General features: G+C 54.1%; 1 protein-coding gene across 1 annotated transcript in view; it reads right to left on the minus strand.

Moving 5' to 3' along the window:
* The window catches only part of ELL (elongation factor for RNA polymerase II), a 61,944-nt gene that overhangs the window by 11,233 nt on the left and 34,876 nt on the right, over positions 1 to 15,835 (minus strand). Inside the window, exons 2-6 of the mRNA XM_024560622.4 lie at positions 14,384 to 14,431; positions 9,037 to 9,158; positions 8,511 to 8,674; positions 6,184 to 6,449; positions 2,604 to 2,728 (exon numbers count right to left, since the gene is read on the minus strand). Coding sequence (XP_024416390.1) covers positions 2,604 to 2,728; positions 6,184 to 6,449; positions 8,511 to 8,674; positions 9,037 to 9,158; positions 14,384 to 14,431 — 725 coding nt within the window. The remainder of the gene's footprint in view (positions 1 to 2,603; positions 2,729 to 6,183; positions 6,450 to 8,510; positions 8,675 to 9,036; positions 9,159 to 14,383; positions 14,432 to 15,835) is intronic.

A 15,835-nucleotide genomic window follows, 5' to 3' on the forward strand; every position in this document is an offset into this window, starting at 1 on the left:
GATGTTTCTCCCTCTCTCCCTTATTCCCTCTCTCTAAAATAAATAAATACAATGTTTTTAAAGCTTAAAAAAACGGTATGTGGCCCTGGCTGGTACGGCTCAGTGGACTGAGTGCTGGCCTGTAAACCAGGAGGTTGCCAGTTCAATTCCCAGGCAAGGGTACGTGCCTGGATTGTAAGCTGGGTCCCCAGCTGCAGGCATGCGAGAGACAACCCATTGATGTATTTCTCACACATTGATGTTTCTCTCTCTCTTTCTCCCTCCCTTCCCCTCTTTCTAAAAATAAAGAAAGAAAAAAGAAAATCTGAAAAAAAGAAAAAGAAAAAGAAGAGATGGTATGTGTTTGAGAGAACTGAAAATCCACGCCCACACAAAGCCTTGGATACAAATACTCAGAGCAGCACAATCACACCAGGAGGTGAGAACAACCCAGGTGTCCATTGACAGATGAATGAAGAAACAAAATATGGCCCAACCACATAATAGAATATTATTTGGCCATAAAAAGGAATGAAGCGCTGACACACGCTACAACCTTACAATACCTTACGTAATGCTTTACGTATTGTAAGCATTACAATACGTAAAGGCCAGGCACAGAAGGCTGGCCACGTGGTACACGACCCCATTTATATGAAGTGTCCAGGACAGGCAAATCCACAGTGACAGAAAACAAATCAGTGCTTGCCAGGGGCTGGGGGGGCAGGGACAATGGGGCAGTGACTGCTAATGAGGACAGAGTCTCCTCTGGGGTGACGGCAATGTTCTAGAATTAGACAGAAGCGATGGCTGCACACCACTGTGAATATACTAAATACCAGTAAGTTATACACTTTAAACGGGTTACTTGTGTTAAGTGAATTGTATCTCAATAAAGCTATTATTTAAAAAGATATATCCTTAAAGTACATCAGAAGTGGCATCACTCCATGGATAAGAACTCAATGCTACAAAAAGACTACAGGAAGGACTCTTGGGAACTAGAAACAATGGCCAAAAGACAGGATGAGGGAAGCCAAAGAAATCTCCTAAAGGAAAAAAAAGAGAGAAAAGACAACAGGGAAGAGAGTAGGAAGAGTCTAAGAGCACAGTGCCCCAGTGGCAGAATTAGAGCAAGCATGAGGAAGGACAGGGTGAGTTTTCAGACTCCGAGGGCCACAGTGCCCCCTCACCCCCAAATTACCTACAAGGCTGTCCACGTGGATGTGCACAGGGCCAGGTGGGGAACCTCTCAATGTTTCCCACCAACCAAACACATGTACATGTGCACAAACATGCACACAGGCTACTTGCTCTCGGCCATGCCCCTTCCTGGGAGCTCAGTGAGGACGAAGCTCTGGAATCTGGAAACCTGGTGACAGACTCTGAAGGAAAGACAGACAGGAGCAGCCTCACTGGGCCCCTTAAGTGTCCCTCGCTACCTCAAAGCAACTGGGTGGGGGTAATCAGCCATTTCAACACTGGACCTTTTACCAAAAATTCTATGATGAATGAAAACACCTGCAGAAGGGGTCAGTGACAACCTGACATGTTTAGCTGGGGCAACAGAAGCCCACCAGAGAGAGGAAATGGGAGAGGGCATCTCTTCTACAGAGACGGTCTCCTCTTGGCTCCCCAGATCCTAGAGAGGCCCCAACTCAGTTCTGCTTTCCAGATGCAATTACTGCTTTAAAGAGCCAAGTTAAAACAACAACAACAACAACAACAACAAAAAACACCCTTCATAAAGAGCTCCATGTCCCCGAAAAATCATTTACGTATTACTGAATTTTGCCATGCATAAGGCACATTCAAATTTTTGAGGGAAAAATAAGGATGCGTATTATACATGGGTAGCGCCTGAAATACCTTGTATCTGTTCTTGTGTCTCGTAATTATTTGTTACATAAAGCTTCTTGTACCATAATATGTTCAAAAATAAATGCTAAAATTCCTTTATAATACAAAAAAACAAGTATGTAAATATAAATAAATGAATAATAGAATTAAAATGATTTTTTCTGAAAGTTTGGGTCAAACACACGGGTGCGCATTATACACGGCAAAATACAGGTAATCAGCAATCCACCAGCTCCCAGGCTAGGCCTCAATCAAAAAGGAATCAGTCGCTGGCCATTACTCACTCCTCCCAGAGCCCCCTAAGCCACTCCTGACCTCTGGCTCCAATTAACCCCAGAGGGGATTGTTTAATTAACCTGCTTAGTTGAATCTGTGGGGAGCTTTGTTTAACTTTCTCTGCTTCACGTTCTTAAATGGTTCTAAGGAGGAGGCACAGTCTCCTAAGCAGAAGCCCTTGAGGATTCACAGGTTCTGAGAAAAACGCTTCATGGGAAGGGAGGTGGGCAGTGGAAACAGTCTGGCTGGACAGAGGCCTTTGTTGGGCACTACTCTGCTATTGGTGAGAGTGACACATGACTTCTACCCCACACATCAGGGGCTGGCCTTTCCCCCAGCAGGGCTGCCCAGGCAGTGCGGAAGATGGTCAGAGAGTTCCCAAGGACCCTTCCACCCGGCTCCTGGCCCTGAGGCCTTTGGGACTAGGCAGGGCCACCCCAGCATTCTCGGGATGAGATCTATCCCAGGCCCAGGGGACATGGTCATACCTGACAAGCATTCGCTTTAGTAGCTGCTGGTCCCCCTCTGAGTAGCCAGGCCAATCCTTCTGTACATCCTTGTACACACAGTCCTTCAGTGTGCACGTGCCATCCTTGGCATTCACGTTGGCCACCTGCAACACAGAGCCAGCGTCACCTTGTGGGAAGCCCAGAGGGTAGGGGACACGGACCTTGAAAGAGGAGAGCACCCCACACCCAGCTCTTCTGCACTAGGCCCAGACACACACGTTTTACAGTTGCTACGGGCCAGACTGGCTCCAAAAAGGGGGACTGCCATCTATGAACCCCATCACCAGCCTACCCCCTTGCTATGGACTGAATGTGTATATCCACCCAAAATTCATGTCATGCTATGTGATAGCATTTGGAGGTGAGTCCTTTGGGAGGTGATTAGATCCTAAGAGTGAGCCCTCAAGAATGGGATCAGTCTCTTTATAAGAGGCCCCAGAGAGCTCCCTCGCCCTTTTGCCACATGAGGCAGTGTGAAGATGCTGTCTATGAACTGGGAAGGAGGCCTCCACCAGCCACCCAATCTGCCGGCACCTTGTTCCTGAACATCCAGCCTCTGGAACTGTGAGAAGTGAGTGTGTGTTGTTTGAGCGACCCAGTCCATGTGACTGTTACAGCAGCTTGAATGGATGAACACCTCCCCACTATGATTTGCAGCTCCCAGGACAGAGGGTGAGGCTGAGGTTGGGGATGCCGGGTGAGGGAGGCCTCCAGGTGCCAGACTGAGCCCACAATCTGTGCAGCAGTCAGCTCTGCTTCCATTGGTTAACAAAGGCTGAGTTGGCCTCCAAGATGGTTTTCAAAGATGGATTTAAAACATCTGCCTTAAGGGTGCTTGAAGGTGTGAAGGCCACTGTCCTAAAGCAGGCACTTCTGTGACTGTCTCGCTGGGTGGGCTGGGCGCCCTGGCCTCCTGCACACATGTGTAGCTGTATGTTGCTATTCCTCCCTGTTGCTGGGTTCTAAGAGGGCTCCACATCACAGCGATTTCCACAAGGAGACATTTTTAACAGTTGAGTAATATTCCACCAAATGGCCAACTGTGATTCATTCCAACGTCTTTCCTTTGTTGGACACTGACGCACTTGACGCACTTCCAATTTCTCTGCAGCAGAAACAGACGTCACCGTGTGCAGGCTATTGTGCAGGCTATTCCACGCAGGCAATGTTTTCTTCAACCAGCTTCCCAGAAGCAGGATTAGTGGGTCAAAGGCTCTGGACATTTTTACAGCTTTTGATACATCTTGTTTAAATGCTCACCAGAAGAGCCTCCCACCCATCAACACTCCCACCCGAGAGGACAGCCTATGGGTTTCTGTGAGGCCCAGCCAGCACTGGAAACAGATGCCTTAAATCTCTGCTTTAAATGTTCCCGCAGAAGAGAGAAGGCTCGGCTGAGGAGCACAACGTAGTCAGTGCTGCTCATCAAAGCCCCTGGCCACACGGGGAAGCTGACCGCCTGGGTGAGGAGCAGCTCACAGTATTCCCAGAGACCTTCCTCTTCCCCACGCTGACAGGGGCCTGCTGCCCCCCATCACCGGGGAGGGCTAGGTGGGTAGTGAACACAGCAGCACACAGCAGATGGAGCCATTCAAGAGAAATCAGAGCAGGACACTGCCTGCAGATGCTGGCTGAGCTGCCTCCAAGAGGCTGCCAACCCAAGCTGAGCAGAGAAGCCAGAGCCCAGCATGGTGCCTCTCTGGTTCCAGAAGGGCCTGGAGCAATGAGAGCATCCGAGGGGATTAGAAACAGAGCAGGTGCTCCGGGCAGGTCCCTATCAGCCCCTCCAGACCTGTCTCTCCAGAAAACGGAGCCTGGTGTCCTGCTGTGTCTGAGGGCTGCTCTGAGGGCAACCTCAGGTGCAACCATGTGCTCAGCCAGCTAGAGTTTCACATTTTGCACCTGACGGGCTCTCGTGTTTCTTCCTCACTCCAGGCACAAACAGGGCAAGAGGGGAGGCGGGAGCGAGGGCATTCCTAAGAATACCACACCAGAGGCCGAGGGCCCAGCTGGCAGCACTGAGGGCTGCAGGCATGTCCAAGGGCAGGCGTGGGCCCCACCTGTGTCTTTAGTCCTGACTCACATCTGACAACTCTGTCAAACTCCCCTGCCTTGGTCTCTGGGGGTGCACAGCCCCGGGGAAAGGCCTTCTATATGCTTCCCTTTTATTCCCAAGGACAAGGCCAATACATTTGACTACCCAAGGAACTGAGTCCCCTGGGAAGATTGTTCTTGGGTCTGGAGCTTTCTGGATGCTTTGGCTAGCCTCCAAGCCAACTTGTGAACTCTCAGGAAGAAAAACCGCTGCCCAGTTTCTGCCAGTATGACCTATGATCTGGGGATGGTGCCTCAGGAGGCCAAATCCGCAGAGGTGCCCCGTGAGTGCCCATGGGAGCCCCAACACCCTGGTGATGTACCCTGGAACACAGGAGATGTCTTCCTAGCAAGGGTGGGGAGGCACCTGCCCACGGGCCCTCAGTGACTATGGGTGGGCCTGGGCCTGGGCCCCAGCCCAAATCTGCAAGCATGCAGGGACTGAAGCTTCATCTTTTCCAACAGGGAAAGACTGCAGAGGCCTCGTCTCCCTGTGCCTGCCCTTTGCCATGAACTCTGGGGGGTAACAGTAATGAGGGACCCCAGCCAGAGCACAGGTGCCAACATCCTCCTACCAAACGTGCTGTGTGGCTCACCAGAGCTTTGGATTGCACTGAGGAGGGGGAAAACGAACACCTGGAGGCCTGCTGAAAAGCTCAGCAAATGTGAAAATTCGTCCTCAGACACAACTACCACCTCGGTGTGGGCTTTCTGCCCCAGGAGGCGCTGGCTGAGTGCCCAGAGTTTCAGAGATGGAAAGCAGGAAGGGCAGGTGAGCTGGCAGAGGAAAACCTGGAGAGGCCTGACCGAACCTCCTCCTTGGGCTGCTGGCAGGACTGTCCTCACAGCAACACAGCAAAGCACTGTCACATGGCCTGGCTGATGTGGTGAAGCCAGAACAAGCCACTCGCTTCCCAGGGCTCGCCGGCTGCCCCCTAGAGCCCTGGGAGCCAGAGCAGGGGTTCGGTGAGGTGGCCGGGCTCACCGTTCTTGCTCCAAAGCACAGGCTGTTTTTCAGTAGCAGGCTCCACCTGCCAGCACCAGGTTCCCGCCAGGTAAGCCCTAGTCTCCACATGAGGTGCTGCAGTCACGCCCCAGCCACAGATGGAAACTAGAGGGTTCAGAAGTGAAGCCCCCAGCCCAGAGTCACAGCTGGTAACTGGCAGGGAGGCCCACCTAACTGCTGAGCCCTAGTTCTCACTAACTAACAAATGTGCATCCCTGGTTTCACTCAGTTCTAAAACGCTGGTGCAACTGAAGTCTTGGATCTCCTGTGCAATGCCTGCGCCTATATGTTAGCAGATGTCAAGGAGCACAACGCTGGCCTCTCTCTCAGCTGACCCATAAGCCCCCAGACAGTAAATGCTACACTCCCAGCCCACCGTGTGTCCAGACCATCTGCAGAGGGTGCTCACAGGCTGGCTAGACCCCACCCCACCCCAGCCAGCCCTGGGTAAGCATGCACCTGCTGGAGGAGGCTGTCCAGCGTGTCCTTGTCTGCCTGGGCCAGGCCATCCTTCTGTAGCCGCAGCAGCAGTTCGGCCTTCCGGTAGGGCCTCAGTGCCAGAAGATGCAGCACCCGGTCACGGAAAGGCCTCTGAGACACCCCACCACCCCCGCTAACACCACTCTTCTTGATGGCACTTGCCAGGTTGATGGGGGTTGCCCGCTTCCGGGAGGGCACAGCATCTGTCGCCCCTGGGGCTGGTTTCCTAAACTGAACCTTCTTGCCTACAACGAGAACCAGGGTGTTAAATTAAGGATTGGAGGGGGGGAGGTGGCGACCATGGTGTTCCAGTGCTTGGGGCTGATGCCGACTTCCTGAGTGTGGAAAGCGATGGACAACAGCACCACACCCCTGCCCGCCAAGCCAGCAAGTCCCACCTAGCCTGCTTGGTGGGAATCCAGAGTGGCTGAGAGCGCCACCTGTTGGCCATATACAGCTCACTGGGCACCAGCACGCTCAGAACTCAGAGTGGCAGAAGTACAAGCCTGTTTAGGCCCATAACTGACTTCATCATGAGCAACCTAAATCCTGGGGACAAAAACACTGACCACCAAAGGGAGAGGAGACTGGTCTGTGAGCCCTCTTGATGTCAAATGGGGGAGGCCTGACCTGCCAAGGGCCCCATGGGATCCACCATTCTCTTTTATAAAAAAGGGAATAAAGCTGGCAGCTGTTTGGGTAGCTGCTCTGGAGAGCCTGGGATGTTAGCAGCTCCTTAGCTGTGGCTCCAAGTGCTTGCTCCTCCAGCAGACGTGGCTGTGCCTAGAGCCCTGGAGGTAGCGGGCCAATCCCCATCCTTCTGGTGCACACTATGGGGCCCAGCATAGCTGTCCCCTCCACTAAGCCAGTGAGGGCTGCTCTCAAGGGAGGAAGTTGTTAACTCCGTCCTGCACAGCACCCCTATTACCAAGGGAACGTGGATGGCTGAGTACATGTCCTGAACCCTTGGGCCAAAAAATTCCCCACAATGATTTCTTTTTGCTCTTATCCCTCAAATTTGATTTGTCAGATTAACACAGGAAGAAGTGTTTTTCGAATCCTCAGGGCCTGACTCTGTCCCTAGAGTACCCAGCTGACAGGCTGACATGGGGTAGGGACCAGGACCAGCCAGAAGTGCCTGCCAACAACCTAAGAGGCCAGATGAGTGTTTCCATCAGAACGTAAACTGTGGTAAAAACCCTCACTGTATATACAAAATGCTCCAATAAGACAAATCTTGACCAAGTTTTTGGCCGAGGACTCAGAAATTCACTAAGATTTGTATGAATGTCTATGTTTGCATCCTGAGGCAAAAGAAAGTGGGTAAAGCATATTTGGTTCTGGCCCCAATGGCTGGTAGCCCTGTCCCCTGGGGACCAGACAGCACTGACCGACAGGGATTTCATTCAGAGCCAACCCCACTGCCAAGCAAAGGAAACCAGGCTTTCTTTGGGGGGAGGGGGGCTGGATTTGAAACCTTTCTGCCATTTCTTAAAAACAAACAAAAAAACCCCCAAAACCACAAAGCCACCGAGGTCCTTGTTTGCTGTAAGCTGGTTCATGCCTCTCCGGCCTGATGCCTCTCTTTCCCTGACAATAAATTCTTATAACTCCTCAACTCTGTCTAGGTCCAAGAGGTAAAAAGGCTACAGCAGGACGATGAGCTTTCTGAATAAACTGTAATTTTCTCCCAATTTTTAATGTTGTTGGTGTCTCAATTTCACCAAAATTATTTCTGAGCAGATGCTGAGATGCTGGAGCCTTCTGGGCAAGCAGGGATCAAGGCCTTTCCTTCCAGGTCTCAACCTAATGCTCCCTCGCCAGTCCCAACGCAGCAGCAGGCCACTGTGGGGTGCCTCTGGCAGTTTGGAGCATGTTGGCCATCTCAGACTGGGTGAGGGGTTAGCTGGGCAGATGAGCAGGGGTGGCAGCCAAAGAAAATATGGCAACCCTGTCTTCATGGAGCGTGTATGCGTCATTGATGGGTAAAGGCCCCTGAGGCTGCAGCCTGGAAGAGAGGCTGCGGATTCAAATTCCTTCAGTTCTTGGGCCCTGAGTCTACCTGGGGGTTCGGAGGCAGCAGACGGCATGGCCCCTGCCTGACTCAGCAGGGCCTTTTTTTCTGACCTGACATGGACCTGGCTGGTCCTGCTCAGGGGCCAGGCCACACCTCTGTCACCCATCACTCTTACTCCTGGCCCGGGTGGGCCCTTTATGCCTCCTGCTCCCCCAGTAGCTGCCTGACAGGCATTATGCTCTCACAAGTGGAACCCCTCATGGTTGGAGCCCCAGGTCCCCTTCCTCACCTAGGTAGCGGCCTCCGGGCTTGATGACAATGGCACCCCTGCTCCGCGTCTCCTCCTCTGCCTGTGCCATGCTCTGTCGTGCCTTCTGGTAGGAATCATCGGTGGCACACACTGTGATTTTGTCCTGGATGCTACCCAAGCAGTCCAGGTGTACATCCCCATGGCTGTAAGACAAGGGACCAGGAGCCAAGATGAGTACCTGGGAGACAGGGAGTTGTGGTCTTGGGGCCCAAGCCCCCACCCCGCCCATCCCGCACCAGGAAACAAGGCGCAGCACTGATGGAACCACATGGTTTCCACAAGGCACATCTTCACCCAGAAGAAACAAGGGAACCCAGGCCCCTGGGTCAGAGGCACGAGGCCAGGACCTTCAGCCTGGACACACTGAAAGGAGTCAAAGGGGCTCATCTGAGAGAAGGGGGTTACTAGGCCGGAAGCGGTAGGCAAACACCTGCACAGTGGTCTGAGCTGTGGGGAGGGGCCCAGGGTAGAGGTGGGGAGGCAGGGCTGTTCCTCTGGGCCTCACCTGGAGACGTACTGCTGGATGCAGTCGAAGCTGCCCTGGGGGCTGTCACGGCCAATGTTGGAGAGGTAGAAGGAGAAGGTCCGAGACTCTGAGGGGCAGTCAGGCTGGGGGATGGAGATGTGCTGCACAGAGATGGGGGGGCAGTGTCACCAAGAGTCCACCAAGAGTCCAAAGCATGGAGGGGACCGTGGCACAGGCCAGTTGCTGGGCCCCGCCCATCCACACAGTGTGACCCTTACGGCAAGAAGATGCTAGTGCTTTCCTTCAAAACACACCTCTGCTCTCCTGGCAGTGACAGGACCCAAGGGAGTGCAGAGCACTCAACATGCACCTGGAGGCAAGGACCCCACCCAGATCTGAGCCATGACTCAGTTTCCCCACCCATCAAACGGTATTCTTAAAGGAAAAATGAGACAAGATGGGTGTCAGAAGCCAGCATGGCATGCTGGGCAGCCAAGATACTCTGTCCCTTGTTCCCACTCAGTGACCTCCTCTCCATCTCCTCCATGGGGATACAGATTCCACTTGAGTGTCCACCCACTGCCCTGTGGCCTTGAACAAGGTTTCTGAAGGTCACAAGGAAGACTCAACCACAGCTGGGTGCATATTTGCACACAGCTACCCAGAACATGGCAGAAAGCCCACACAGCGGTCAGCATAATGAAAAGGGGCTTCAGGGGAACCTGAGCCCAATATGGGCAGCTCCTCCTTGCCCGTTCTGATCCTCTCTCTAACCCAGTCTTGGTCTGGAGGGACCTGGCCTCCTCAGGCAGCATCGTCCTGTCTTAACTCAGGGGGCAGTGGCTGCAGAGATTGTCAGTCCCCACTGAGCTGTCACCCCTGAGAGGAAGAGAGGGAGATGAGCCCCAAGGCTCTCCTGGCCGTGGGTACTTCCCACCGCCAGCTCGTGCAGCCCCACCCAGGCAGGCAGGTGGGAAGGATGCACTCTGGCTCCAGCTGCAAAATAGAACTCAGCTACTGCGCAGCCACCACCCTGACGAACACAGCCCACACTGGGTCCAGACAAAGGGGATGCCTGCCTGAGTACACGGGTGTAGGAAGCCCACCTGCAACAGCTTTGGGACACCCCCTGCAGTCTGGCAGAGAGCTGATGGTGGGACCATGCCATGTTCATAGAGGCCTACCCGCCACGCTGCAGATGCCCTACCCAAGCCTGTGTAGGGAGCAGCCACCATGCTTCCCCCTGGGACGGGGGTAGGGGACTCCTCACTCTGACCCTCTCACCCTGTGTGGGCCTTCTCTACCCAGGCACATATGCCCACTTCCAAAATCCATTCCAAGGTAAGGGAGGGCCCAGACAGAGCCAGAGGCCGGTCTGTGCAGGGCAGTGGGTGACACAGGGCTTGAAACCAATGTTTAGAAGAGCCTGGTCCTGCTAGTGATAGGGGAAACCACACACACAGAGGGCATTTGTGACCGGTGTTCTCCCGACAGCTGGGGACAGGCAGGGATACTCTGGGAGCCTCCCAGCCCCGTGGTACCACTGCTGTGGAATCCTGGGTTAATGGGTTGTCGCAGGTTAACAATGACCAGCCTCTCTGAGAACCAGCCAGCTGGCACAGATGGCCCAGGAAGGCGAAGCTGCCTCTGCCAGGGGAGATCGTGGCGTGTGTTCCAGGACATAGCCCGGAATGCAGCGGCCACAAGTGTACCCTCTGGACAGAGTCTCGGCTGCCCCCGCCCCAGAGCTACCATGTGGCTACACCTGATGGCAGCACTGACACCAGGTTATGGGGGTGAGGGCAAGTGTCTATGTGACAAACTGGAGGAGTAGACACTCTCATCCCATCCCAGATGCCCTCAGTGCCTCCAAGGCCTGAGGCCTGGAGGAGGCGCCGGCTCCACTGCGGTGGCTGGGGGAGTCCTGGCCAAAAGGCTTTCACCTCCTCCTCCCTTTGAAATCTGCCCCTCGTCAGCCACTGCCACTGCCCCTCCCCCAAGTCCCGTGCAGTGCAGGTGGGAGCTCTGGAGACAAATCAAGTCCCAGGTGGGGGTGGGAGCAACACGGTGGGGAACAGCACTAGATGTGCAGGCAAAAAGAAGAAAGTGGTGGACATGGGAGCCAAACACCACTGACCAGGTCTTCTCCTGCCAGAGGGGTTTTCAGAGACCGTTAGTTTTCTTCATCATTTCCCTTCCCAGGGAACCATTGTGGGGAAAGAGAATTCCTACTGCGGCTGAACACGTCTTCTAGGAGCAAAGTAGCCTTTTTTGCTGGCCTGGTGGGAGGCGTCACTCCCCCAACCCCATACCCGAGGCCCTTTCTACATACCACCTTCTCTTCTTCTTCCTGGGGCTCAGAAGAGCAATGGTCCGCCCTCACCTCCCTCCCCAGGCTCTGGGGGTCTTGGCTGCTCAACCTGGGTGTGCGACGTCTGCAGACTCCAACACCCCCATTCTATAGATACTTTCTGGCTATTCCCAAGTAGTCCCTGTTACCACTGACACAACGGCATGCACCTTGCGGCTCAATCTTGAGCACATCCTTACAGACCCGGTTCCTCACACACAGACATGGGCAAAAGGCCTGTCAGACCTTATTCTAGAAATTGCAGCTCATGCTCCCACCACAGCCCAGGGAAATGTCTAGGTCCTGAGCTGCCCTGGAAAAAACCCCACCTCTCCTTCTTTTTTCAACCTTAGAGTTCTGGAGTGGCGCTGGCTATCTGGGGGTGCTTTACCAGCAATCAGGGGTTAACAACTCAGAAATGACACCCTGATAGTAGAGGGCCAGTCAGCTAGCTCACTGCTCCTGAGAGCATAGAAAACACAGATGCAAATGTGTACCTGGCAAATGGACAGGTGAGTGTTTTGCGCCAGCAGACACAGCCCTGGAGGGTGGACGTATTCAAGGCAGGGCCTATTTCTCCAGGGAATGTGGTGAATGCAGTAGAGAGAACAGGATGACTGTGGCCACCAGAGGGCGCCATGGGGCCAGTCTGGCAGCAAGCCCAGACCAGTCCTGCCAACACTAGGGAAATGTCGCAAGGAACCAGTCAACAAGGGGCCCAGCTGCACACTTCTACAGCCTGGATCTAGTGGCGTTCCCAGTCTAGGCTACAGGGTGGCCACGATGAGCCCAACACCCACCCAGAAGGTGTGCTGATGCCGTGACCCTATTCCAGCTGCACCACATTCACATCTGAGGAGGCAGAGCACCAGGAGCTGAGTGAGCCCATCCTGGGCTACAGGGAGTACAGTGGGTCTCCCAAAGCCATGTTAATTTGCATGGGACCCTCTACATGGACAAGGTCCCCATTTGGGGGTGGGTGAGGAGAATGAGGGACAGAGAGAACTAAGGTCCTCGAGCTAAGGAGCCTGCAGACAGGGTCTCAATCTTCGGCCTGCCAGCTTCATGGGTCTCTGGGGATCGGGTCCCTGAACATCAAATCAGTCAGGCCCCTAATGAACATGTTCCGTCCAGCCCTGCTGCCCTCCTACTTCTTCATCCACACCCCACCTGCTGTTCCATCTCTAACCTTCCAGGTGTTGCACAGAGAGCAAAAACGACCCTCTTCTCCCTTCTCGGGAACACCCAGGCCCGGGTGCGCACATGCAACGGAGACCAGGAGAAGAGGGAGGCAGAACTGAGGTGCCCTGCCTCCTCCTTGCCAGTCTAAGTGACTGTGCACGTGCAGCCTGGCAGCAGACCAGGCCCTTCACATCTGACAGGGAGGAAGGGGACATCTCCCATCAATGCCCAGGAGTAGGGAGAAGAGGTACAGATGCCAGGGAGGCAGACCCAGCGCCTGAACCTATGTAGCAAGCTGCGGAAGAGGAGCACCCCCTTGCCACACAGCCCACCATCCTCACACAGGTTCACACAGCCTGGGAAGAGCCTTCTGGCCTGGCCTGCCCTGAGCTGCAGCACAGCGCCTCCATGTTGAAATCTTCTAGAAACTCCGTTAGGCAAAAGAAAGCCCAGAAGGAAGAAAAAGCAAGCAAAGCATGATTCTAAAACTAAGGTGTGGAACCCCACACCTGGAATGAATGTGGCTCTCAGGCTTTCCACACGAATTTGGGAGACATAAGGCAGGCACGGCCCAGGAGAACCTCACGAAGCATCTGTGAGTGGCCGTGTGGGGCCTTGCTGAAGAGTGAGCACTGACCACAGTGCTCCTTTCTGTGCACGGGCTTCATCTTCCCACAGCTGCTGAGGGCACAGGGTGACCATGGCCCCCGGCGGGCACCATGAGACCAGTCTGGCAGCGAGCCCAAGCCAGCCCTGCCAACACCCCAGAAATGTCCCAAGGAAAATAAAGAAAGGTGGCCAAAGGGTGACCCCAAGACTCTGACAGGGCCAGTGGGAGCACAGAGGCTCCTGAGGAGGCACAGCGGGTGGGGGCTGTCTGGGCCTTTTGGGGTATCTTGCCAACCCTGAATGGTATTGATGTGATGGTCAGTTTGTGTGTCCCCTGGCCAGGCCACAGCTCCTGTGGCAGACGCCACAGCGCTAATCTGGGTGTGTGTGGAGGTGTTCTGTAGACACAACAACATCCAAGACCAGCTCACTTGAAGTAAAGGAGGGGACCCTCAATGGTCTGGGTGGGCCTCTCCCAATCAGATGAAGATCTTAAGAGGAAAACTCAAGTCTCCCTAAGGAGAAAGAACCCCCCTGCGGATTGTGGTGCCGGCCCCTGCCTGCCCCCAAGCATACCTTGGTACCCCCGTACCTGTACACACAGACACATGCATTTCCCAGAGGCCCCCTTTCTGGAACACCCTGGAAGGCCAAAACCCACAGCTGGCTATCAGGTGCAACTGTTCATAAAAACGAAGGACCTGCAATTAAGACTAGAGGAAAAACTAGTGTTCCAATGGGTGTTTGGTGGGTGGCCCTCAGACTGGAGGGAAAGGATTATGAACAACTTGCCCATTCTTTCATTCCCCAATTTTTCTGTTAACGTGGTCATTTGGAATAAAGTACACTCCAGAATAAAATGAGGGCACTGAGTTTCTATAATCCTCCAACCCAGTTCTAAAACACAGACAATCACCCACGGACTTGGGTCCACAGAGGGAGACAAGCGCCCTACCCAAGAGAGGACACTGCTTGGGCTCTGGGCTGCAGTGTTGAATTAGCACAGAGATCAGGTCAGAACAGGGGCTGGGGGCCTGGGAGCCAGGTACAAATCTGCTATGGGGGCCCCAGACCAGTCTGGGCGTGTCTAGAGGCGGAGCTCAGCCTGGCTTGGGGACTGGCCTGGAGTGGAGGTGGATGGGACCAAACACTGCACCCAGCTACTGCTGTGCCCAACGAGTCATGACAGGCCTCAGACGCACCAGTCACACAATTCCAGATGTGAGTAACACAAAAACAACTCACCCCTTGGCTTCCTTGAAATTGAATGGATGGTCTCAGTGAAACAGAACCCTGCAAAAAAACAAAAGAGGAAAACGCTAAATGAAGATACCTGGAAATCCAGAGCCTCGCTTCCAGTTATCTAAGGAGCAGGGTAAGGACCACATGTTCAGGGAAGGAGAGAGAAAACACACGTGTCTGAACACTACAGGAAAGGTCACCGAAGCAGGGTTTTGAAAGATCAGTAGGAGCTCCCTGAATGGCACTGGGGCTGAGGGTACATGAGTGGCGAGACTGGAGACACAGGCAGTGGGTAGCCTCTCCCTGGTGTCCTAAAACCGTCATCAGCCCAGGCCACCCTGCCTCATGGACACCACCTCCAAATGGAAATCAGGGTGGGTGAGCACCAATGGCCAGGAGGCAGGCTGACAAGGTGACTCTGGCCCCGCACCACTGGCAGGATGAAGCCCAACACCTGCCCAGCTCCAATGTCACAGTTTCAGAGCAGTTTGTCACTGTTCCTGGGGTGGCAGAATTTCCAAATGTCATAAAAATATATATAGTAAAAAACTCAAAATGAGTACTTAAAAAGCTTCAGCTATTCAGAGATCAGCCTTCTGGTAGAATCTCGGAAAGAATGTGGATCTAGATAGAGGACTGCACCTTCTCTTCCAACCTTGGTCCCAGAGCATCCACCTTCTGTGTAGCAGATACCACCCCACAGCATGGTCCTGGCTTGTCACCATGACCCCCTCCCTCATCTCCCAAACCCACAGGGCCCAAATCCACCTCTGTGCCAGCCTGTCCCCTGCCCACCCAACCTCCTTCACATGGCAGCAGGGGGCTGTGCTCTTCCACCTCCATCTGGCCTCCACCCTGCCTCACTTAGAGTGGGGGAGACTCCCCACCCCGCGGCCCCACTTATAGTACCTCCCTGAGTGGCTGCCTGTCAGCCTCCCCACCCAGAATGTTAGGCCCACAGCAGGTGGAGTAGTGAGTGGCTCCAGCCTAGTGGAGAGAACCAACCAACAGGTAGGCCCGGACTTAATAGGTGGCTGACCTCTTGGAGCCTGTGGGTCCATCAGCTGCTGCGCTGATTGATGCTCTGGGCATGTGAGGGAGACAGCTCAGTCAGCCTGGACATGAGGGCCACACACGCATCATTTGTTTACCAGGAACCCCCTCTTTCACCAAGTATCTCAAAGGACTCTGCTGTCTGAAGCAGACCTGAGGGGTCACTCTATGCACTAGCACTTACCCCATGGGATCTGACGCCCCACAAACCACCCCACACTTCCAAACACTGCTAGGCGGGCAGACAGGAACATCCTCCAGTCCCTTGTCCTGCTCTAGGACTGGGAACCAGCCTCTGCAGGCACAGAGGTCCTGGTGAGGGTAAGACAGGGGCCAGGCTCCTTCCAAAGCAGACTCAGGACCAGCTGACCCGACCCATGACCATGACCTTGACCTGACCCC

Source organism: Desmodus rotundus, chromosome 9 (genome assembly GCF_022682495.2).
Source record: "Desmodus rotundus isolate HL8 chromosome 9, HLdesRot8A.1, whole genome shotgun sequence".
In the NCBI taxonomy this organism is placed as follows: Eukaryota; Metazoa; Chordata; class Mammalia; order Chiroptera; family Phyllostomidae; genus Desmodus; species Desmodus rotundus.